The 25,499-nt window shown below is 40.1% G+C and overlaps 2 protein-coding genes across 5 annotated transcripts in view; both read left to right on the plus strand.

Moving 5' to 3' along the window:
• The window catches only part of LOC129780539 (uncharacterized), a 315,512-nt gene that overhangs the window by 179,227 nt on the left and 110,786 nt on the right, over positions 1-25,499 (plus strand). The gene's annotated exons all lie outside the window — the stretch shown is intronic.
• Positions 15,396-16,300, plus strand: LOC129780545 (nuclear pore complex protein Nup98-Nup96-like). The gene is made up of 3 exons (XM_055788915.1): positions 15,396-15,577; positions 15,644-15,756; positions 15,827-16,300. The coding sequence occupies exons 1-3, from the start codon at positions 15,544-15,546 to the stop codon at positions 15,959-15,961; spliced, it is 282 nt and encodes a 93-aa protein (XP_055644890.1). The 5' UTR covers positions 15,396-15,543; the 3' UTR covers positions 15,962-16,300.

The raw sequence follows: 25,499 nt of genomic DNA on the forward strand, positions 1-25,499 counted from the left end.
CCTGCGTTTATAAAACTTTTTACAAAAGTGCTTCGATGCCCTGCCAGGTGGCCTTACGCCAGTTGGCCGGAACCATAGCCATGGTCGACGAGAAGATGGATATCGGCATTTTATTCAGCTCTTTCGTGGCCGTGGCGATCAGCGGATTTTTCGTTTTGGCCACGAAATTGTTGGGATAAATCCTCCGTTTGAGATGCGCATAGTAATTTTTTATCGGTCGCACATGGACGACGTAATGTTCCGTTACAGTTTTGATGAATTTTTGTACTTTTCTTCGGATAACCTCCATCAAAGTTTGGATTCTCTGTTGGTGAACTTCGGCGGTCGTTTTTTTCCACGATCTCTTCATGTCTGCAGCATCCCGAGTCACTTTGGTAGCTTTTTTCAATTTCCGCTTGACAATTGCCCAATATTTTTCGACTGGGCATAACTGGGGGCAATTGGGAGGATTGTGGTCTTTTTCATTGTAATCGACCCCATTGTCACGGTACCACTGAAGCACCTCTCGACTGTAGTGGCAGCTTGCAAGATTTGGCCAAAACACCACCGAACCTTAGTGAACCTTAATGTATAAAAGGAGATGTTTCTGCAGACACTCTTCCATTTAATTTTAACATTGTATCATTTGTGATGAGAACCAGGTTTTCTGTTCAGAGCTGCAAAGACCTTGCCAAATAAGTGTAGCATTATAAAAAAAGACAGTGGCCTTATAAAATTCCAGACCAGGGACTTATCCGAAATTCATCTTCAAATTAACGTGAAATTCTTACCGGCGAATGATACAGGTTTTTCAAACAATTTGCTGTCAAAAGATTTCAGATACGTCTACTACGACCGCTGCTGAAAAAAGAACAGTGATTCTCCGGATTCTAACTGTATCAAACCCTATGGCCGAGGATATAGTGAACGCGATGCGGTGAGGGCGCGGGCGCGGGATCGATTGCGGGAAAGCTCTTTTGGTTACGACTGTGGAAATCAAATGCAAACCGCCCGGACCTGACATAGTAAACGCGATGCGAACGCGATTTCAATGCGGCGAAACTGTGTGTGGAGAGTTTTGCCGCGAGTGAACGCAGGTGGTGGTTGCCAGACGATTTTCATAAATATCTTCACAATCGAACTCATCGAATGGAAATAAAGATTGAGTTGTTAAATTATTATTTTCGTATTGTTCGATGAATTATATAACTTTATTCTAATTTGCATAATGCATATAATGAAAACGGTACGTCAAGGGCTTTCCATTTACAGGTAAACTTCGATATAACGTACATTTCACTTTCAAAATTGTACGTTGTACCGAATTGTACGTTATATCGAAGCATAATAAAGTTCTCACAAACGTAGTCTATAATACATTATTGTGTTGCTGTTTTAGTACAGTTAATGAATAACTTCAATCAGAAAACGAAGCCAGCCTTTCTCATGATGTTTCCCTTCGTACTGTTGATTAAAACTTGATTCATTTAGAATCCGGAATTACAAAACCAACTGTATTTCGGGATTGATTGAAGGTACAAATTTTTTTTTAGCATCATAATACAGATAATTCATTGTTCTATCAGAAAATTATTGAGAAAAAAATTTCTTTACACTTTGGAAATGTGTACGTTATATCGAGGTAAAATATACGTTATATCGAGTGACGTTATATCGAGGGTACGTTATAACGAGGGTACGTTATATCGAAGTTTCCCTGTACCATGTTCACAAATAAAAACGATCTCACAATTCAACTGTTTACAAAATGAAGACATGTTATCATATCTGACATCCTTGTGTTGGGTTGTTTACATGTGGAATGGAGTGGAATGAAACATGAAACGCGCAATCCAAAGCGATCAGTATGGCATAGCACGCGATGAGCTCAAATTCGTCGCTCCGCACCGCATCATACCGCACCGCGTTTACTATGTCCTCGGCCTATTTGAGTCTCTGCTCCATAATTACCCTTTTTCTAATCGACGGAACTGGGGGACAACTTGAAATGCGGTAGGTTAATTATCGAGTGACGATGTGTCCATGAGAATTAATTTGTGGTCAAAATCAACGTTTTACAACCAAAACAAAGCCCTTATTTCATTTAAAAGATTGAGAAAATTTTAAGGGGTTGTGTCTAGGACACAACCGCATTTTCGACGTAGAACTACGGAATTATTGTTTATTTATCACTTCGGATATTTTTTTAGAATCCATCGAAATTTTTGTAATAACTTTTTAGAAGAATAGTTTAGTGGTGTAGAGAGAGTCGTAGTTTTGTAGAAACAGCTGAAGACAGGTTAATCATGATTCATTCTTTCCTTCGCGTGAACAACGAGCACGAGAATAATAGCATCGCAAGCGTTATTTTTAATTTGAGTGTTATAGTTTTAACAATTATCATGACAATCTTTTTTCAGTTGACGTACACACGCTCACGGGAGATTATATGTTTGTTCCCTCACCACTATCTTCGTTGACGACATTGAGTTTCGTTTTCCGAGTACAACGATAAAACAATAATTAATTTTCAGGTGGAACGAATTCACTTTTTAAATAAAAATTATGAATGAAAATTTAATTTTCCGTATCGCATATGTATTCTATGTAAAAGAGTAACACTTTTTCTTCTTCTTCTTCTTAAATGGCATTTAAGTTCTTAATCGCACATAAGTTCCTAGAGGAAATTCGCCCTATCAACGTGGTATTACTTGCGTTATTTTTATTAGTACATAGTTGAGACCAAATAACTAAATAACACGCCTTGAATGACCCCGACCACAAAGGGAATCGAACCCGCACCCCCGGCATATTAAGTGTGACGCTAATCACTCGGCCACGTGAGCACAAAGAGTAAGACGTTTTTCGCAAATTGTGAAAATATATTATACTAGCTGACCCGGCAAACTTCGTCCCGCCCAAAATTTATTTTTCCTTATCACATCAACGTTTTCTTACTAAGCGCACGTTCATAGGTCCAATCGCGAAACTGTTCATTGATTGATATTCTAATCTACCCTTTAAATTTATTTTTTACCTTAAAATTTCAGTACTCCTACCAAAACTCGATATCAGATTATTTTCAGACACATTTCTCGTGCAAGATTTTTCATTCACTTGCAAATAACATGTTTCTCCGTTACATGGAATAAATGTTTGATACAGAAAATATGATACAATGAAGACAGCCCTAAATCGGACAATTCCTTTCTCGCGTTTTGCTCTTATCAACACATTCGGCGATTCATTTTTATTTATATAGATGGAAGACGATATAGGAGTGCGTTTTATCACATTAAAATCCATTTCCACTTTCGAACCAAGATCAATTTCGTTAGCGCAAACATCAAATGGACTAACAACACTTGTCAATATGTAATTGTAGAACATATGCGAATTGAATTTTTCGATTTTTCCCATTTTCCTTCAGAGTTTTCCGAAAATTTTTAATTGTCGTGTTTGGTTAGAATATGTTTGATTGAAATATGTGTATTATTTTTATGGGACTCCCTCTCCATTCCAGAGGAGGGAAGGGTGTCGTACCATCATAGAAACATTTCTCGTACCCAAAACCCTCACATCCCAAATTTGGCTCTATTCGCCTGATTGATTTTCGAGTAATGCAGCCCCTACCTTAGGGAGGGGAGGAGTGTCAAACAACCATTGAAACATTTATTGTCTCCTGAAATCTCCATATGCCAAATTTGGTTCCTTTAGCTTGAAAATTTCTTGAGTAATGCAGAAATTTGTGTTTCATTTGTATGGCAGCCTCCTCTTAGAGAGGGGGGAAGAATGTCTAACCACTATAGAAACATTGATTGCACCCTAAAACCGACACGTACCAAATTTGGTTTCGCTTGCTTGATTATTCCCGAGTAATGCAGAAATTTGTGTTTCATTTGTATGGCAGCCCCCCTTAGAGAGGGGAGAGGAGTGCCTAACCACCATAGAAACATTTATTGCGTCCTAAAACTTTCAAATGTCAACTGTGGTTTCGTTTGCTTGATTAATTCCCGTGTAACATTTATTGCATCCTAAAACTTCCACTTGTCAACTGTGGTTTCGTTTGCTTGATTAATTCCCGAGTAATGCAGAAATTTGTGTTTTATTCGTGTTTTTGAGCTGTCTTTATTTTATTATATTTTCTGTATCAAACATGTATTCCATGTAACAGAGAAACATGTTATTTGCAAGTGATTAAAGAATCTTGAAAGAGAATTGTGTATAAAAATAATTTTATATTGCAATGACAAGTTTTGGTAGAAGTACTAGGAGATTTATAGTAAAAGTAATTTTCAAAAGGTCAAAGGTCAATCAATCAATCAGTTCTCAGTTCAGTTCTGCGATTGGACCCACATTTCAACATCAAAATTAATAGAATGGACATCAGAATCAATAGAATGGTCAATAATTATCCTACATCTGATCAATTAATATTTTTGGCCGGATAAGATTCGTCGGGGAACAAAAAAAACATAATTTCTCGTGGTGCATTTTTGGAGTTATTCCTACATTAATCCCGGTGAGAGCCATAAAACCACCCATCAACAATCTTCCAGAGCTAAAGAATAAATGCTCTATTAGAGTAATTTGTCGTCTCTCAAATGCTAGGCAGTACATTCGAATCCCTTCCCCGTTACCCTTCCCTTCTAGGCGACTCAAGTTAGACGCACATTCCCCCATAAAAAAAGTTATGTTCATCCGGCTTATTCGCCACCAACAGACCAAGATTCGACGGCGGATAGAAGAGAAACAACGACGGTCATTACTTTGCTGCTAACCAGGAGCTAATTACTCCGCTTCTTCTAAATATTAATGAAGACGCTCGGTCATAAAACAGTAATTAACGCCATCAGCAGAGCATGCGGCCTGGTATCATTCCATAGCTGTGAAGGCAGATTCGCTCACAAAAACTGGTGTTGGAATTTTCGACACCATCGGGCGGAAGGAAGCTGGAGGCTGCGAGGTAGCAGTGAAGGGAAAGGGAGGTTCGCATCCTAAGCAGTATTATGTTAGTGCCACTACTACTTGTCCAATGGTGTTAACGCGTACATTTTTTTTTTGTCTTGCTAAGCATGTTGCCCGAATTTACCTCCAATTCCCTCCAGAAGCGCAACGTGATTTCGGACGAACGTTTTGCATATTTTGGCACGCGGCCATGGCATCCGTGATTCGTGTGCGGATCCGTTACGGTGGGCGGGGGTTCGGAATGCGGAAGGTCATGTGCTGCTTTCTATTCGGATTCCCAATGGGGGTGGGTGATTTGAGTTGGTAGCAAAATAGTCGGATGATGATGTTATTTATTCGAATGACTGGGGCTTTTCAATGGCATGAGGGAAAGTTTCTGAAGGAGGGAACGAGACAGAGATTTCTGTGAAAGATTTAACTCGCTAAATTTCCTTCTATGATAGTATTTAGGATGTTTGATTTCTGTTTACATGATTTGCATTTTAGTGGAGTAAATTGATACAGATTTTTTGTTTTCTGTCAGATAAAGAGTTTTTGTCCTGATGTTAGCAAAGTTTCCTTTGTTCATGGTTTTCAAAAGTTGTCAAGTGTGTTTCAATACTTTGTAGCAAACTGGTAGCTGATTCAAACAATAAAATAGCGTTTTTTTTAATCCGTTAGAGCCTTGATCCTGTCCCAACACACCACACCATTCAATTCAAAGACGAGGACGCTTCCGCTTTGAATGCGTTTCCGAATGCAGTCAACCAACGTCGAGTGATATATGGCACCTTGTGAAAATGCTTGTCAGCGATGGATGATGTGGCACGACCCTGTCAGCACCTGATCTGCTCGTGTCAATTGGAATTTGATTAATGGTTTGATGCGTGCTTGATTTGTGGCATCATCGATGCTTAATCGATGGGTAATTCTCAATGGAATGGAACGCAATGATGCTCCAAAGCTCCAATTAAATTAGTGGTCTCTGCACGAGAGAAAATCGATACTGGCTGAATAGCAAGAAATCAAACAGTGAACGGGAATAAGTGTGAAAAATTCATTCGACTACACAACAAACAATTAATTTAGTTCTTGTTTCGGTTTGGGACTGACGCAAAAATTGAAACGATGGCGTGTTCCACACATCAAATGTTCGTCCGCAAGGTTTGCTATGAAATATTTAAATTGAACACGAGCCTCGTGCTCAACCCAAACTCCTATTCTACCTCAGGTAACATCCGAATTTCATCACACTGTTTTCATTTCACTGTTTTACTCGTTGGTTCTCAGCCTCCCTCGAGACTACTACCCCACATCAGCATCATCATAACGATCAGCGCCACAACTGTGTTCCCCTCAACTGTACAAGGTTTCGTGTGGAATTAAATGCGAGAGATATATTCCTCCCCTATCCGACGACATGCTCCGCAGTTTCAATGAGGGGGGAAAAACTACATCCACTCCTGGTAAAAAATATATATGTTATGGGAGCCGTATGAGAGCAGCAATAGGGATAAAACAAAAACAGATGTCAGCCATTTCTATCCCGTGAGCGAAAGCGGATGTTAATCCATTTCATTGTAGCTCAGGACGTTCCACTTTTCATTGTTCTGACAGCGATCCATCTCCCAGAAGTGGGTGATACATTTTGTGTCAGTACAATAGAACAATTGATTAATTAATAGGTTCATGTCCTTTGCTGTGTAACTTCACAACTGAGATTAGTTCTTGGTCGTGTCAACTGAAGCTTAAAGCTTTATGCAAAAATTATTGAAAGTGCAAGAAGAAGCATGGTTTTCATGACACAGTTTTTTTATTCAAATTCATTCTGTAGCTGTGAGCATGATTCTGTTTTCTGCATAGCGTAAATGTTTGTCCAGCAATTTTCATCATCTGGCCACGAGCAAGCGAACACAGCACATTACCATCAGATTAGCGCGTCCCGGAAGCCACACTCTACTATCGGGTGGGGGGACGCTGGGGGATGATGGAGAGAGGCTAGATCTGTGCACAAACCGATACGACCACAACAATATGTGCTGAGCCGTGTGAACAGTCGTCAGCATATAATACAGGGCACAAAAGGAGAGAAGTGTCCATATCCACAATTATAGGCGGCCGGAATGGATGGATGAATGCATGAATGGTTCGATGGCCTTCATCGATGGCGACAACAGGCCGGAAAGGAATCGATAGATGTATCAGATGTGTGTTTGATGGGACATAAAATCGGATAACCATTAAGCTACGACACTTTCGGTTGTCACATTATGGTGCCCCGGCTGTGGTTGTTGTGAGGATTTAAACAAATACGAATCCAATTCAATCCACTGATGTCAAGTCGACGGCGGGTAATCGGTTTTCGATAATCGGATTACCTTGGGTCATTCCGTAATTGACCTAAATTAGCCAAATGGCAGTAAAAACCTTCACATCTCGGCGTACAGATTTTAATGTCTCGAATTGCAATTAGTCTTATTCAGATTAGAATGAGTATCTGTGTAATACTTATAACTATTAAATTAATATCACAATTGCTTCTTTAGAGTAATCCCTTGGTTTCACTATCATTTCACATGAGAACTACATTTGAATTATAACATAATCGGCAGAAATCTTACAACACTACTCATTATCGTTTGTGTTTGACGTTTCCTTAGCGTGAGCACGTAGAATTTCCCGTTCATAAATATTTAAATTTCTCCCGTGTTTCATCTTTTCTCATCATCATGTACAGTTTACTGTGATTGCTTGGTAAGTGTTTCGCAGTTGACTATAAAATATAATCAAGTGTAATTTAATTTTCGTCCCAAAAATTACAAAATAAAATGTCCGAAATTTGAATTCAATCTGTCCGAAATTTGATTTAGTGTCCGAAGTTTGATTTTTTTTCGCTTCATTTGAAAAGCATTTTATTGGTTTAAGTTTTCAATCAAATAGTTACCAAAGTAGATAGCTTATAAGCATATTGAACTAATTTATTAAAAATATCAACCAAATAATACCTGTGCATAAAGTTTAGATCTGTTTTCTGCATCATATGCCTTAAGCGTCCGAAATATGATTCAGAACGGTATAATTTTCGTTCAGAATTTAAAAAAAAAAATATTTTAGTGAAAAATAAAATTTTTATATTTTTTTGTACAGAGCAATTCCAGCCGGCTGTTGACCCAACCCTTTCCGATTTTTCAGAAACTTGGTACTTATGATGGAAACTACCTAAAATTACAATATTCATTATCATATGACCAGTTTTAATTACAAATGATTTTTCAAAAGGGTATAATCAGAATCATTGATCTTTCTTTCAAAAAAACTTAAATCAAAATCCAGATGTCTGATTAAAATATGATGTATGACAAAGTTGTTGGAAAATGAATGAACCATTTAGGAAAAATAACATTTTAAATTTACTGGTAAAAACTCTTACCCAAAAATTTAATTCAATATTTGAAACCTTTATATCTCAAAACACCCTCTTTTCGATATTTCTTCTAAATATTTTTGTTGGAAAGCCCTTCAAATTTAAAAAAGTTTGACGTATAGTGGTGCCATGGTAAACTCACCAAAATGTTGTGTATGAGTGTTTTTGTGCCTTGTGTTTTGCATATTCTTATAATTTGTCATCGCCATCGCTTATCTCTACCCGTTCGAAATCTCTGATCGTCTCGAAGTGCCACCTGGTAGCAAATCGTGGTAGCGCTGAAAGCTTGGAAGCTTGTCTCTCTGTGACAGCATAACTGTAGGCGCTTCGAACAACTGTTGTCACCGTCGTCCAGTGAGACATTGTAATTCAACTGACATTGTGATCTTCAAATTTGCTCTGTAATATGGATACGTGCCAAGTTTGTTCACGACCATTGAGTTCCGGAAAGGTGATAACGTGCAGTGGTTCGTGTGGCCTTATTTTTCACCACACTTGTGTGGGATTAACTAAGCACCACTACTCAGCATGGTCAGCAAAAGTCGGACTACTCTGGTTTTGCGACTCCTGTCGACTGCATTTCAACCCTGCTACTTACAATCGAGAGAAAGTTATCATCAAAGCGTTACGTGAGCTGTTAATACGCACGGACTCCATGGACACACGTTTAGGCAACTACGGCGACAATCTCCGCACTATCAACAAAACACTCTTTGGATCACAACAGCAACAAAGACAAACCAGCCAATCGTTCGAAAAGTCAACGTTTCTCAACAACATCGATCAGCTCAACCTAGATGACACCATTGATCCTATTAACCGCTCGCGATCATGTGACGAATCATCGTTTTTCGAAGTTCTGGACGAAGTCAACAGCTCAGTTGCACAACCTGACAAACTCGTTGTGGGAAATAGACGTGTGAAAATTTTGTCCAATCATCACTCCAGGTCCACTTCTCAGGCGACTGCATCCACACCGGCAGCACCAATCGAAAAGCCCTGTGAATTATCCGGCAACGAACTTCCACCTCACGCTCAGAACGGAGGAAATAGTAACCGGTCTATTTCAGTTATCTCCGGTCATACCCTACCCATCAACGACAATCAAAACACTGACAATGTTAATCGGCACAGAACTGGAACTCTAAGCGTTGCCAAAGTTAGGCAGACTACTGACGTTATAATAGATTACTACGTGACACCATTCACCCCAGACCAGAAAGAAAGTGACATCAAACAACACATTCATGACATCACAAACGTGGACTCAACGTTGGTCAAGGTGGTCAAGCTGGTTCCTCGTGGAAAATGTTTGGATGATCTATCGTTTGTATCATTCAAAGTGACCGTTAATAAAGCTATATCCAACGTGGTCGGCGATGGTTGGTACTGGCCAGAAGGAGTTAACATTCGTGTTTTCGATCACGACCAAAAAAACGGTCATATTTCATCTCGTCAAAACTCGACTTAGAACCTGTAAAGAACGATCAACCAGCACGTAAATCTGTCAATGTGGTCAACCCGGGACGCGCACAAACAGGCTCTATGGACAGCCCTTATCCTTTCAGCACAGTCGAGCCATATTTCATCGGTTCCTGCCGCAGTCGTCCCGGCCCTGTGTTCGAACATGGTGATGGGGCTGTCCAGCCTGTCTCATCAGGCAAGTACGTTAATTCACCGATCAGTACAACCCCTGATTCGTTGTTTGGTTTCAGACGCAACAAACCTGCAGTTCCCGGCAACGTTATGTCCAACTGCCACGCCGGTGGGTTCGATTGTTCACGTACCATGACAACAATCAGCGTCAGCAACGGAGTGCCTCAACCTGATCACAGCTCTTTATCTATATACTATCAGAACGTCAGAGGCCTTCGCACTAAAACGACACAACTAAAGCTGAAACTATCGTGCTGTGACTACGATATAATCGTGTTTACCGAAACGTGGCTCAAATCCGATATCTGCAACACAGAGCTTACATCGGACTACACCGTATTCCGGTGCGATCGCAACGAGGCTACTAGTAACCACTCGAGAGGAGGTGGCGTCCTTGTTGCTGTGAAACCGACACTGCACTGCACGGCGGTGTCCATAGTTGATTGCAATCAGCTAGAACAGGTTGCTGTAAAAATATTACTTCCTCACCGATCGCTGTTTATCTCTGCTGTCTATATTCCTCCGGGCTCAGATGTTGGGCTATATTCAGCTCACGCCGTGACTGCTCAATATTTATTGGATCGTTCATCACCGAACGACGTTATCGTGCTTATTGGTGATTATAATCTTCCTCATCTACAATGGTGTTTCGAGGAGGACATCAACGGATACTTACCATCAAACGCGTCCAGTGAACAAGAGACAAATCTAGCTGATCCCATCTCGTCGTGTGGCTTGGTTCAAGTGAATTCGCATGTCAATTCGAGCAACAGGCTTCTGGATTTAGCCTTCACGAGTTCTCCGGATATCACTGAGGTATTTCAGCCACCACTACCACTGCTGCCCATTGACGCACATCACCCTCCATTCATCCTGCTCGTGGACTTACAAAGCTCGGTCACTTGCCACCAAATCTTCCCAGCTTCGAATGAGAACGACATGGACTTCAGGCGATGCAATTTTGATTCGCTGAACGTCGCGTTTTCGTCCATCGACTGGCAGCATTTTCTTAACAAACGGTCTGTTGACGCAAATGTTTTTCTGTTCTACGACAAACTTAACGAAATTATTCGCTCAAATGTCCCGCGCCGTCGTCGTAACTTAAGCAGCGTTAGCAGGAAACCTTGGTGGACAGCTGAGCTGCGCAACTTGCGTAACCGACTAAGGAAAGCGCGTAAACGATTCTTTGCTCTCAGATCAGATGTGAATAGAGACTGGTTGCGTCAAATTGAATCATCATACAACGAATTACACACTTCCAGTTATCAACAATATATATGCAGACTGGAATCTAACTTGAAACAAAACCCATCGATGTTCTGGAGGTACGTTAAAGGACAAAGGGCTACCAACCTCGTGCCAATCAATGTGGTCTACAATGACTCCACAGCCAGTACAGCTGACGAAGCCGCCAATCTTTTTTCTGACTTCTTCCAAAGTGTGTTTTGTTCTACTTCACCTGTACCTCGGCCGGGATGTTTCAACAACGTACCAACTCATAATATCCACCTTCCGATCTTCAGCTTTTCCAACGAAGAAGTACTCGGTGCACTGGTTAAACTGGATGCTTCAAAAGGAGCCGGGGTGGATGCTCTGCCGCCGTTGTTAGTTAAAAAATGTGCGGCATCGTTGGCGGTTCCTTTGACGATGCTATTCAACAGCTCAATTGAACAGAGATGCTTCCCGAGTTTATGGAAAACCGCTTCTATGATTCCAGTTCACAAATCTGGCAGTTTGTACAATGTCGTCAACTATCGTGGAATTTCGATTCTCAGTTGCTTGGGAAAGGTTTTTGAATCTCTGATGCATAACGTCATACTAAACGCAACACTGCCGTTTATCTCAGATCATCAACACGGATTCATACCACATCGTTCCACTGTGTCCAACTTAATGTGCTACTCCAAGTTTCTGTTTCGTGAGATTGAACGGCGAAATCAAGTAGACTCTGTTTACATCGACTTTTCGAAAGCCTTCGACACGGTACCACACGCTTACGCAGTGCATAAATTGCAACACATAGGTTTTCCGACTTGGATTGCGGACTGGCTATTGTCGTATCTAACGGATCGAAAGGCATTTGTACAGCTCAACTCATCACGATCCAGCACATTCAACATACCGTCTGGCGTACCGCAAGGGAGTGTGCTGGGCCCTTTGATATTTGTCCACTTCATCAACGATGTCTGTCTTCGTATATCCTCCGAAAAGCTGCTTTTTGCCGATGACCTCAAGATTTTTCGTGTCATCGCATCTCCAATTGACTCTTTTTTATTGCAAACCGACATCAACATCGTCCTGAACTGGTGCAACGAGAATGGTATGAGTGTGAACATAAATAAATGCAAAGCGATCACTTTTAGCCGCAGTCGATCTTCATCCTCACACCAATATCGGATCGACAGTGCTTCTGTGGAACGCGTACAGTCTATTCGCGACTTGGGAGTGATAATGGATTGTAAACTTCGATCTCACGAGCACGTTTCCATTACTACGGCAAAAGCCTTCTCCGTGCTTGGTTTTATTCGCCGTAATGCTGCTCAGCTAACTGATGTGTATGCACTCAAATCGCTTTTTTGCGCATTAGTACGTAGCATCTTAGAATACGCTGTTCCGGTTTGGGCACCTTACCACGCGTACCAGATAATACGAATCGAGCGTATCCAAAAGCTGTTTTTACGATTCGCACTTCGGAACCTGCCATGGAATGATCCCTTAAACCTTCCTGATTACCAAGATCGTTGCCGTCTGATCAATCTTGAGCTCCTGTCGGTAAGAAGGTTGAGACTACAGCGGCTCTTCATATTTGACGTCCTGACGAATAACATTGACTGTCCTGATCTTCTACAAGAAATATCATTTACCGTACCCCCGCGACAGCTGCGACACTCTGCTTTGATCGCCATTCCTAGACACAGGACTAATTATGGATTCAACAGCTCTTTCTGTTCCTGTCTTAAGGCCTTTAGTGTTGTTTGTGATCAATTCGATTTTCATATCACCCGACAATGTTTTATATGTAGACTTAAATTATTAGCTTAAGTTATGATTAGTCTGTACGAGTCCATCGAAGACTGAACACAAAATAAATAAATAAATAAATAAATAAAAATCGAGATATGAATTTTTGATTTTTTTTTTAATTTCAATACTTTGTTAAATTGTAACCATTTAAGGAAAGTGGCATGAAAAATGGAGTTTACATGCGGTTCTACATGAAAAACTATGTACAGATCGGACTCGATTATCCGGGATTCGATTATCCGGAATGTTAGACTCAATTATCCGGAGTATTTTATTTATTTTTTTTATTTTTTTTTAGGTTTGACTGGTAGTATACAGTAGATCACGAAAAATCCAAATCCAAGATAACCGCAGTTCCCAATTACTTTACAATTACTTTTTAATGGTTCCATTTGATTTTTTAGCGGCGGCCATATTGAATTTTCCGAGATCATGGAATACGCAGTTTTATAATGACAGTAGAATTAAATTTATGTTCCATATTTCAGATCAATCATTCACCAGGAACGGGGTCAATTTTCTATTAATGTGGGACAACCCTACAAAACACTCAAACATACATACAAACAGGGCAAGCTGAATGAAACCATTTAAAAAGTAATAAATTTTTTGGGGACTGCGGCCATCTTGGAATTGGATTTTTCATTATCTGCTATGTGCTACTAGTCGACAACTTTCTTTTGATACCCATATTGTTGAGGTTTTGAAAAAAATATATATGGCGCCATTTTGTGGTGATGGCCATTTTGGATTTGCATTTTTCATAAATAACTGTGTTCTACTAATCAATCCCTTTCATTTGATATACATTATTGATGGGGTTCTGAGAAAATTTGTAATCCGCCATTTTGTTGCCATCTTTGATTTACATTCATGTATATCAAATGAAAGGATTGACTAGTAGAATACAGTTATATTTTACTAGTCAATCCCTTTCATTTGATATACATATTGATGAGGTTCTGAGAAAATTTGAAATCCGCCATTTTTAGCAGTTGCCATCTTTGATTTACATTTTCCATAAATAATTGTGTTCTACTAGTCAAGCCCTTTCATTCGATACCCATATTGATGGGGTTCTGGGAAAACCCGTATTGATGGGATTTTGAGAAAATATGTTCATAATCCGCAATTTGTAGCCGCCGCCATCTTGGATTTCCAAGATCATGGAATACGCAGTTCTATAATGACACAAGAGATAAAGATTTGTTCCAAATTTCAGATCAAACGATCAACAGGAAGGGGGTTAAATTTCTAAAAATGCGCTACAGACAAAGTTACAGAATTACAAAGTCATAAACATACAAACGGGTCAACCTAGATAAAACCGTTTAATGAATAAGTGCAAATCATTATTATTACGTCCCACCTGTATAACGTTTTATCCTAGGATTAACCGTTCTCGAGATCAAGGCGCTTGTATAAATGTATAACAGGTGAAGCAACATCATCACTTCAATGAGAAGGGTATTACGGTTTGTGGAGCGGGGGTTGTTTGTTTTGTTATTGCTAGGATACGCCCTTTTTGCATTTTCACATGCGAGAGTAGTGGCTGAACTGGATGAGAATGAAATTCTACAAAATCATCCCGTCTTTTTCACATAAATTCGCGAAAGCCGAACAAAGTGGGCATCGTTCGAATAAGCGTCGCAGCAGTTTGTGCATTTCATATGATTGTTTCACCTGGTATATATAGAGGCGCCTTGCTCGAGATATAACCATTAGGGCGATTACACATTATCCGGTTTTTGCCGGACCGGTCTGAAACCCAAATGGCAAATTTCGACCGTACCAACCTCTTTACGGCGCCGTGATGCAGCCGTCTACTGCGACTACAATGTCCGGCGACCGGACAAGTATTATACGCGATGAAAGTAGTATAGTGTCGACGTCTGGTGGAGACATCAGTTTGGGAAGGCAAATCATTCTCTATAAGATTATTAGACCTTAAAACAGTTTTGAGTTGTTTAAATTTTTAATGAAAATTTATTTCATTACTTATTTTATTTCTTATAACCCGCGGTACTGATTCTTGCTTAATCATTTCTGTATAATTTTCTTGATATTTTCACTAAAACTCAATATTGTAATATAAAATCACTATCAAACATAATTATTGTTCCGGGGTTTTTCCTCTCTTGCAAAAAACGTGCTACTCTATTACATAAAAACATGTTTTATAAGAAAAAGTTAATTTTCATTCATAATTTTTTATTTTATTTATGTGTTTATTGCACCTGAAAATCCATTATCACTATCATTTCCCAAAAGCGGAGCATAACGCCCAACGCGATTTGACAGTTGTTTGTCATGTCTGTTAGTATTAGTACAATTCAGGCAATTTTTTCTCATGTATTAGTATGTGTGTGGTATTGACGTTTGTTTGTTTGAGTCAATTCAGAAGTCGCAAGTGATATGGATGCCGATATTTTTATTTCGCTGCTATGGAACAAGTTAAGTAATGAACCTTTCTGATCAAAGCGAAGCAATGGTCACAGGCGCACGAGGGCATCATGGAGTATATTGCCATGGATTGTGTTATTAACGGTGGGTAGTGTCTTTCGACAAATTTATCGAGTTCCTAATTAACCTCTGTTTTTGTTTTGTTCACAGACAACTTCCCTTATTCGAAATCAGTATTGATCGAGATCAAGGATGTGAAACAAATTTCCAATTGGTTCATCAAGGGCAAAATTTTGAGCGACTTCATCCAGCTGAATGTGAAGGTCAGTTTTTGTTCAATTAAACACACCAAAATAGTTCTCTCTTTTAATTCTTATACGGTATTCCACACAGTTCGACCTGACCCGGAACACGATCTACGATGAGGTGTCCGCAACTCGACTCGAGGAACTCAAACCAAAACTGTCCGATCTGTGCTCGGCGATCAAGATGTTCCCCTGTCCGACACAAAAGTATCGGTTTAGATAGAGCGAAATCACCCAGTTGTTGGCATTTCTGATTCGTCATTCATCGCCCAGGATCCGCTTAATAACAGCTGTGCGTTGAAGCGAAATGCGTTCGAGAAGCTGCCCTTGCTCCAGGAGTACGTGCACCAGGAATCGCGACATATGTATGCTGAGCACGTTTCTGGACGAAGAGATAGTGAGATAGTGTTTGAAGGAAAATTACTATGTAATTTTAATCGTAAGAATTATTACTGCAATGGTGGAATAAAATAGACAGTCTAGAATGGATGAATAAGCATATATTCTCTCGTAGGTAAATTCTAAGGATAATCACAGGAACTGAACACATACCACATATAATTAAGTAGACCACCCCCCCCCCCCAGCTTGTTACGAAATGATATAATTGTTGGTTCATCAAATTGTACACTTTTCTCTAACCGTATTTCTGAGACTGTTGAAAAAATATGTGGCAACAGAGCGTGTGAAATAAATCATGCTAGTTGTGTATGTTTGGAAATAAAAGAGCTTAGCTTGTGGATAAGTACACCGCAATTGGACTAAAGTTAGTTTTTTTGTAATGCTGTTTATTACAGCCATGTTTTTTATCCAGTAGGTTTTTCATGTTTATTTATCATAAGAACACCGCTCTGATGTGCGAGTAGTGTACGCGAGGCCTGACGTACCACACCCCGGCCGAATGTACTCTCCAATGGACACAAATTTGGGAAGGCTCGTGGTTGCCGCAGCAGTTGTGGTTTCAGGATTTCCCATATGCAATCAGCTGCATGTAGCTGAAATATTTGCAATGTTTACCTGTCATTCCACTATATAAATAAATGCATGTATGTGTATGTGAATGATGTACGGTTTTGTGTAGTGCGAGGACTCTTTCACATTCTAATCCGGTTATCCGTCCAAACCCAGCGGCGCTTTTTGAAACCGGTCCGGCAGAAACCGGATAATGTGTAATCGGCCTAAGGGTGCCAATGAATGTATGGGAAAAAATCGACCCTAAAATTTCAAAAAGTTACCCTATACGAAATGTTCACCACCTCAGAAAAACGCCCTATGCAAAATTTCAACTCAATCGGAATTAAGGGAGAGTGACGGAAGTTTGTTGTGCTCCCTTGGCCGAGTGGTTAGCGTCATAACTAACATGCCGGATGCTCGGGTTCGATACCCGCTCTGGTCGGGGGAATTTTTCGTCAAAGAAATTTCCTCCGACTTGCACTGTGATCACGCGTATTCTAGAGCTTGCCACTCAGAATGCAATCAAGGCGTGTTATTTGGCATAGAAATCTCAACTAAGTACTAATAAAAATGACGCAAGTAATACTACGTTGAGTCGGCGAAGTTCCTCTAGGAACGTTAGTGCCATTGAAGAAGAAGAAGAAGACGCAAGTTTGAGTTTTTTGAAAATAGAAATGTTTTGAGATATAAAAGTTTTAAATATTAAATCAAATTTTTGAGTTTTTATTAACAGTAAATTTAAAATCTTATTTTTCCTAAATGATTGATTTATTTTCTAACAACTTTTTCAAATGTCATATTTTAATCGCGCGTCTAGATTTTGAGTTAAGATTTTTTGAAAAAAAAAAGTTCAATGTTTCTGCATACGCCGTTATAAAAAATCATTCGCAATTAAAATTGATGAAATGATAATGAAAATTTTGATTTTTGGTAGCTTCCATCATTTGTACCAAGCTTTAAAAAAGTCGGCGAGAGTCGCTTACTTAAAAGTCGAAGAGAGTCGTTAACTTAAAATCTCAAGAAATTTCCAACTCAAAAACTATAAGAACTACATAATTTTGTTCAGACAATGAAATATGAGACATTGTTAAAGCTTTCTTTCAAAATAACCCTCCTCCCTTTCAGAAGAGGGAGGTGTTTCATTCCAACAAAGAGACATTTTTCGTCCTTAAAAACCTTCAAATGCCAAATTTGGCTATATTTGCTTGATTAGTTCTTGGCATACATTGCTGTCCAAATGACAACCAGGATGAATTCAGGATTTTTTTTAAATTTACAAAAAAAAATAAAAATCAAGGAAAAAAAAGTGTCCGAATGTGCCCCCCTCTCCCTTACCGAATTTTCTCCTTGTTGACTCCCATTGTTGACACCCTGTAACCCACAACTGAATGGAAGAAACAAAAAAGTAAGTATGAAATGTCACCTTTACAACGAGTCTAAACCTGTAATTGTGTGATCGATATTACGCGAGATATTGATCGCTAAAGCCAGCTACCGAGAAAATAATGGATTACTTTTTCCCCAACCTAATATATACCTCGCCCGTATCGAAATACGACAAAGTAGAGATGGGCAAAACGGTTCATTTCAGTGAGCGGCTCAGAGCCGTGCGCTCAATGTAAAGAGCCAGCTCATTTGAGCGGCTCGACGGCTCTTTTCAAGAATTGGTTTATTCGGATATGTAAAGAATGGAAGACGTAAAAAATAAGGTTTAAAACAATAATCAGTGCAGAGAAAGTAAAAATATTTCTTTACTGAAGGTTTTCTTTGATATATTTCCATCACAATGATCTTTTTATTTTTTTTTTTATTTATAAACATTATCTTTTCAATGTTATCTGATGAAAGTCGACTACATCTTTCACTGCAAACTTTTCTTGCTTTCGGAACAACTCGCTCACAGGGTACTGAAGTCGCCGGAATACATAATATTTTCAAAAAAAAAGATAGAGCCGCGGAGAGATAGATTTCCTTTCATTCCACCAAAACGAGGGGTCGCTTAGTCTCAGCAAATGTGGATCTACAATAGATGTTGCAGCAGCTTTTGGATCATGTGAGGATCGAAGATTGCCAACCATTGCATCAAACTCCTCCCATTCAGATGACAACGCTTCATCACCAACGATTTGTGGTAGTTTCGTAGGTGTGTATTCCATGGATGTCATTTTTAGCATCCTTATCAACGACTGGTGTGCATAGTTGTACTTTCTGTTATCCCCAAAACCTTGCTGCTTGAAGCGAGGATCTAGCAGTATTTATTAGGCTACTAATTCGTCTGACTCAAGATTTGTAGATCGCTTTACCAGCTCCGAAATCAATTCATACAGAGCTATTTTACAATCACTAGAACTGATTTCACTTGATCCATATAATGTTGATCATGTCGAATTATCAGTCGGGAGAATATAGCAGTTTTCGATAACGACACAGTTTTCTCCCCGTAACGGTCGCCATTTTGGATTTACATTTTTCACGAATAACAGTGTTCTACTAGTCAAGCCCTTCCATTTGATACCCATATTGATGGGGTTTTGACGAAATTAGTTGTCTGCCATTTTGTAACGGCCGCCATCTTGGGTTTCCATTTCACATAAATAACTGAGTTCTACTAGTCAAGTCTTTTCATTAGACGCCCATATTGAGGGGTTCTGAAAAAAAAATACATACCACATAACACAAACTTCTGCATTACTCAAGAATTAATCAAGCAAATGAAACCAAATTGGGCATATTGAGGTTTTAGGGTGCAATAAATGTTTCTATGATAGTTAGACTCTCCACCCCTTCTCTAAGAAGGGACTGCCATACAAATGAAACACAAATTTCTGAATTACTCGAGAATTAATCAAGCGAATGAAACCAAATTTAGCACGTGGAGGTTTTAGGATACAATAAATATTTCTATGGTGGTTAGACACTCCTCCCGTTCTCTAAAGGTGGGCTGTCATACAAATGAAACGCAAATTTCTGCATAACTCTAAAACTAATCAAGCACAATTTGGGATGTGAGGGTTTTTGAGTATGAGAAATGTTTCTATAATGGTGTGATACTCTCTCTCCTCTGGAATGGAGAGGGGGTCCCATAAAAATATTACAAATATTTCAACCATCAATTTTTCATTCAAACATGACAATTGAAAATTTTCGGAAAACTCTGAAGGAAAAAGTGAAAATTCTGAAAATTAAATTCCCATATGTTCTACAATTACATAGTGACAAATATTCTTAGTCCATTTCATGTATGCGCTAGCGAAATTGATATTTGTTCGAAACTGGAAACGGATTTTAATGTGATGAAACGCACTCCTATATCTTCTTCTATCTATACCAAAAAAAAAAGGATTGCCGGATGTGTTGATAAGATCAGAACTCGAAAAAGGAATTGTCCGATTTAGGGCTGTCTTTATTCTATCATATTTTCTGTATAAAACATTTATTCTATGTCACGGAGAAACATGTTATTTGCAAGTGGTTGAAAAATCTTGAACGAGAATTGTGTCTGAAAATAATCTGATATTCAACGGAGTCGATTAGAAGATCAATCAATGAACAGTTCTGCGATTGGACCCATGAATTTGCTCATAGTAAGAAAACGTGAATGTTTGAAAGTATTGATAACAACTAACAAATTTTGAGCGGGACTAAGTTTGCCGGGTCAGCTAGTTTTTCATAAATAACTGTGATCTACTAGGCAAGCCTTTCATTTGGGGAGTCGGGTTGAGAAACGTACCGGAGTGGACGTGCGCTTTTTCGCTCTGTGATGTGTTGTTTGTGCGGTTGCGGTTGGGCAGATTTCTATCGTATTTTGCTTAATTCCATCGCTAATTGCAGAAATAAAAATGAGTAATGGTTCACCGGGTCGAACGAAGCCATTTTTCCAGTTCGCTGTTAGTGAGAGTTTTCTAGTCGTTATGCTTTCTCAATCTGCTTTTGTTCGTTGCACTCTCGGCCTCGGTTTCGTTCTCAGTCGTCGCGCTCTCGGTTGCGCAGTGTGTTTTTAATCGTCGCTCTCTGCTCGCGATATTTGCTTACATCGCCGCAGTGAACATATCACAACAAAAGGAATTGCTGACATGGCTGGGCTGAGGATAGACCAATATGGGCTAAGTTTTTATTTTCAGTTTCACATCTCATACATATTATATATATTATATACATATAGCATTCTTTGAATGCGGATCCCGGAGACCGTTAATGTTTTTTTTTATTCAGATCATCAGTGAAATGGGGGTTCCCGCAGCGGTCAATGGCTGGACGGAGTAGAAGTGGCGCGAATTTGTTCCTGAGCGGATGTTGGACCTTTGGAGAGTGGGATCCACGTATCAGCTAGTGGTGTTTCGTTCTCTCTCTCTCTCTCTCTTCGCAATTTCTTTACCTATCTACCTATTGGTCCATATATCTCTCCATTTCAATAATTTTGTGGCTGTTATGTGATACGTCATCGTTCGCATTCATCGCTTTCGATCGCCATAATCCCTCTCTCTCTCATTTTATTTTTATATGTGTGGTGTGGCTGTGTAGAAGCAAAGAGTTTTGGTGTGGTTTTGCTCTTCGCTCAGATATTTGCACTCGTCTCCCTTCACAGCGCCGTGTTTTCTAAAATGGATATCATGGACCAAGCAAATATATCTAGAGATGCTCATACCGAAAGTTAATGTTGTGAAATTATGCTTGGGCCCCCCAAATATTGGAAAACGTAGGGCCATCATTTGGCAATCTTTGAATACGCGCAGAGGAATACATTTCTACATATTCTGGCCAAACTTCGACTAAGTCGACTATGTGTTTAAAGAATAGGTAATGCAGTTTGTTGTAATGTTATATGTGTATTTATTATATATGTATGTACATATTTTGTATGTTCTTTACGCTTTCAATTAATGGAAGTTCTTCAGAAAGTATGAAAAAAACTTTTAGAGGATTTCACTCGGATACCTTCTAAGGTTTCCAGAGATGACTTTTCGCTCTCACGATTGGATTTCTATATAGCGTACATGCAATGAACTACATAATTTATATCCGGATCGATTAATTTTAAAGGAGTTCTCTCGATTACCTTCTCAGGTTTCCCAAACATGACTCTCCGGCGTAGCAATTTCATAAAGAAAATGCGCAACGATAAACAATTTACATTTCTTGTTAGATTGATTTTATAAGATTTCTCTTGGTTACCTTCTTAGGTTTCCCACAGTTTACTCTCCACCGTTCCGATTGCGAGTACGTGCGGTAAATAATATAATATATAGCCGGTCCGATAAGCTTCACAGGTTTTCCTTCTCAGGATACCTAAAGATAATCTTTGCCACGTATTGTGACACATAAGATTTCCGGAGTTCGACTTCGTAAAATAATCGATAATTTGCGTTTACATAATCATATCACTTACCACAGTGAATCCTGATTCTTACCTCTTCCCACTAACAACTATCCCTCCCATGGTTTTCGCTAGGGAACCACGCTATAGAGGCGACCCTTCTGGCTTTCGGGCGGCGAATATCATACTAACATTCCTTCCCTTCCCCTGGTGACTGTAAGGACGTGGCCGGTGTCGTTATTGACCATTTAAAGCTTGGATCACCGGAAATTGCACAACGAGAATGATTCGCTAGTCCCAAGCGTCATTCTGTGTGTTCTTTGTGCAATTTGGTTGGTTCAGGTCAATCACGGAGAGCAACTACGAATTTTACAGTCTACCCAAGCTCAAGCTCAAGCTCAAGCTCTACTAGGCAAGCCTTTCATTTGATACCCATATTGATGGGGTTTTGACGAAATTAGTAGTCTGTCATTTTATGACGGCCGCCATCTTGGATTTCCATTTTACATAAATAACTGTGTCCTACTAGTTAAGTCCTTTCATTAGATACCCATATTTATGGGGTTTCGAGAAAATATGTAATCCGCCAAAGTTTAAAGGGTGTGTCACATCAAATTGCATCACGGAAAAAACGCTGTAGAAATTTAATTTTTAGGAATTATATCTTCTGCTTTCGCTTATAATCAGATAAGAGTGTATAGATCACGTTGGCCATGTTTCACTGTCAATTTTTCGTAAATTTGGAAAAATGTCGTCGAACGAAAAAGAGCGTCGTGAATTAATCCTGTGCACTCATTTCGAGAATCCGGAGTTGTCACATCGGGACATCGGTAAGATGCTGGGAATCGTCCAATCCACGGTCAGCAGAGTACTAAAACGATACTTCGAGAACCTAACCATCGACTGGAAGGTGAAGAACGGCAAAAATGGATGCTCCGTCAGTGTAAAAGATCTCAAGCGCGTAGTTAAGCACTTTAGACGTGATCCAAGAAGTTCAGGCCGGGATGTCGCCAATAAGCTGAATTTGTCAAGTTCATTCGTCCAGCGGACCAAGCAGCGGGAGGGCCTGCGTACATACAAGGTTCAGAAGGCTCCTAACCGCGACGAAAGGCAAAACATGGTGGGGAAGACGCGAGCCCGGAAGCTGTACACCGAAATGCTGACGAAGCCGCATTGCCTGGTAATGGACGACGAAACCTACGTCAAAGCGGACTTTCGTCAGCTGCCGGGCCTGTTGTTCTTCTCCGCAGAGGTAAAATTCAGCGTTCCGGAGGAGATTCGCAAGCAGAAACTATCCAAGTTTGCCAAAAAGTACATGGTGTGGCAAGCGATCTGCTCTTGGGAAAGCGGAGCGCCCCCTTCGTGATGACCGGCACGGTAAACGGGCAGGTTTACCTTAAGGAGTGCCTACAGAAGCGCTTACTACCACTATTAAAGCAGCATGAGGGCCCGACCATCTTCTGGCCGGATCTCGCTTCGTGCCACTATTCAAAGGACGTGTTGGAGTGGTACGAAGCCAACGGGATCACCTTCGTGCCAAAGGAAATGAACCCGCCCAACTCGCCGGAGCTTCGCCCAATAGAGAAATATTGGGCGATTATGAAGCAGGCCCTCCGGAAGAACCCAAAAGTTGTCAAATCGGAGGCGGACTTCAAGAGAAAATGGATTTCTGTTCAAAAAAAAACTACAACCTGACGTTGTACAGAACCTTATGGACGGGGTAAAGAGGAAGGTGCGAGCAAACGGGCTTGGGCTCGAAGTATGAATAAAAAGAAAATGCCAAAAGTTGTTTAATAGTTTTTATTTTACTGTCTAAAATTTTCAAAAGGATCGGTCTACTGGGCGAATTTCTACAGCGTTTTTTCCGTGATGCAATTTGATGTGACACACCCTTTACAAACATACAAGCAGTTAAATGAAACCGCTTAAAAAGCAGCATGGGAAACATATATTTCTTCCACACTGCCGCAAGCCACACTGCCGCAAGCCACACTGCCGGTTCGTCAGAACGAGCGTACGATTCACTGTTCTTTATCAATAAGCCGGCTCTTAAAAGAAACACGGTTCTTGTATGAACCGCAGTTCTTTTTTGAACCGTGGTTCTCAAATGAACGGCTCTTAAATGAACCGCGGTTCAAAAAGAGCCACGGCTCATAAAAGAACCGTGGGTCTTTTTGTACCGTGGTTCATTCAAGAGCCGTACGTATAAGAGCCGTTCATTTGAGAGCCGCGGCTCATTTTTAAAGAACCGTGGATCGTACGCTCTTTCTGACGTACCGGCTCAAATGAGCGGCTCGTGAGCGCTCGCCCATCTCTACTGTCAGTACGGTATATCGTATCCTGGGTTCCCTGAACGTAGAGCGGAAGGTCGGCGACAACAAGGACGCAACCAGCCTGCGTGACGCCGGTCGGAAATATGGCTGCTCCCACGTATTGATCCATCGGACCCTCAAGATGGAAGGAATCGTCTGCAGGAAGAAGACGAGGTCGCCGGAGTACACGGAGGAGCAGATTGAGACGGTTAAATCACAGTGTCGGTGGATGACCAAAAAATACCGCGGGACGTCTTTCGTTTTGGACGACGAAAGCTATTTTCCGCTGTCCAAAACGCATATTCCAGGAAATGATAATTACTACTCCAGCGACAAGTCATCCACACCGCCTGAAGTGAAATACAAGTTCAAGCACAAGTTTGAAAAAAAGGTTATGTTGTACATCGCCATTTCCGCCGAGTTTAAGCCGAGCGGTCTGGCTATCAACCAACAAATCTATCGAAAAGAGTGCCTCGATAAAATCCTGCTGCCGTTCCTGAACGAGCATCACGCGGTCTTCTGGCCGGACAAGGCGTCTTCCCATTACGCCAAGAAGACGCTGGCGTATCTTGAGGAGAAAAAGATACCGTTCGTGCCGAAAGATCGTAACCCAACAAACTTGCCCCAGTGCCGCCGAATAGAGGATTTCTTTGGCTCACTCAGTGCCCTAGTGTATAAAAACAATTGGAGGGCCAAGGACACGAAGCAACTGACTACAAGAATCCGGAATTGTATCCGGGAAATGGACGTAAGTGTCGTACAACGTTCTTGTGAGAGCATCGCGACAAAGTTGCGTCGAACAGCAGACCATGGCCCTTACTCAAACATTCACTGACATTTTTTTTGAAGAAAATACATTATGTTATCAATAAAAAAATACTGCAATCGATGGAAAAAAAATGAAATTTTTTTTATATGTGATTGAAAAAATTCTCATTTTTTATTTAACACCCGTTAGAGCCGAAAATTATTTTCGGTTTACTCATTTTGAGACAAATTTCTTGAATGATATTCCAATCCCTTAGAACTTTTTAAATGATGAGTTTATGGTATGTTTTGACGAAATATAATCAACCTAATTTATAGGCATAAAAAAGCCCACCTTGGAAGTTTAGAAACTTTTCTGGACTATTTCGTCTAAAACTACTACCGTAATTTTATAGAATTGTTTTCTTTACCCA

This window comes from Toxorhynchites rutilus, chromosome 3, assembly GCF_029784135.1.
Source record: "Toxorhynchites rutilus septentrionalis strain SRP chromosome 3, ASM2978413v1, whole genome shotgun sequence".
Lineage (NCBI taxonomy): Eukaryota > Metazoa > Arthropoda > Insecta > Diptera > Culicidae > Toxorhynchites > Toxorhynchites rutilus.

What these genes read in the sequence shown, in the direction of transcription:
- LOC129780545 (XM_055788915.1), top strand. Translation starts at nt 15,544, where the DNA reads ATGGAGTATATTGCCATGGATTGTGTTATTAACG. An exon ending in CATGGATTGTGTTATTAACG is followed by an intron (nt 15,578 to 15,643) that starts GTGGGTAGTGTC and finishes TTTTGTTCACAG; the next exon opens with ACAACTTCCCTTATTCGAAA. An exon ending in TCATCCAGCTGAATGTGAAG is followed by an intron (nt 15,757 to 15,826) that starts GTCAGTTTTTGT and finishes TATTCCACACAG; the next exon opens with TTCGACCTGACCCGGAACAC.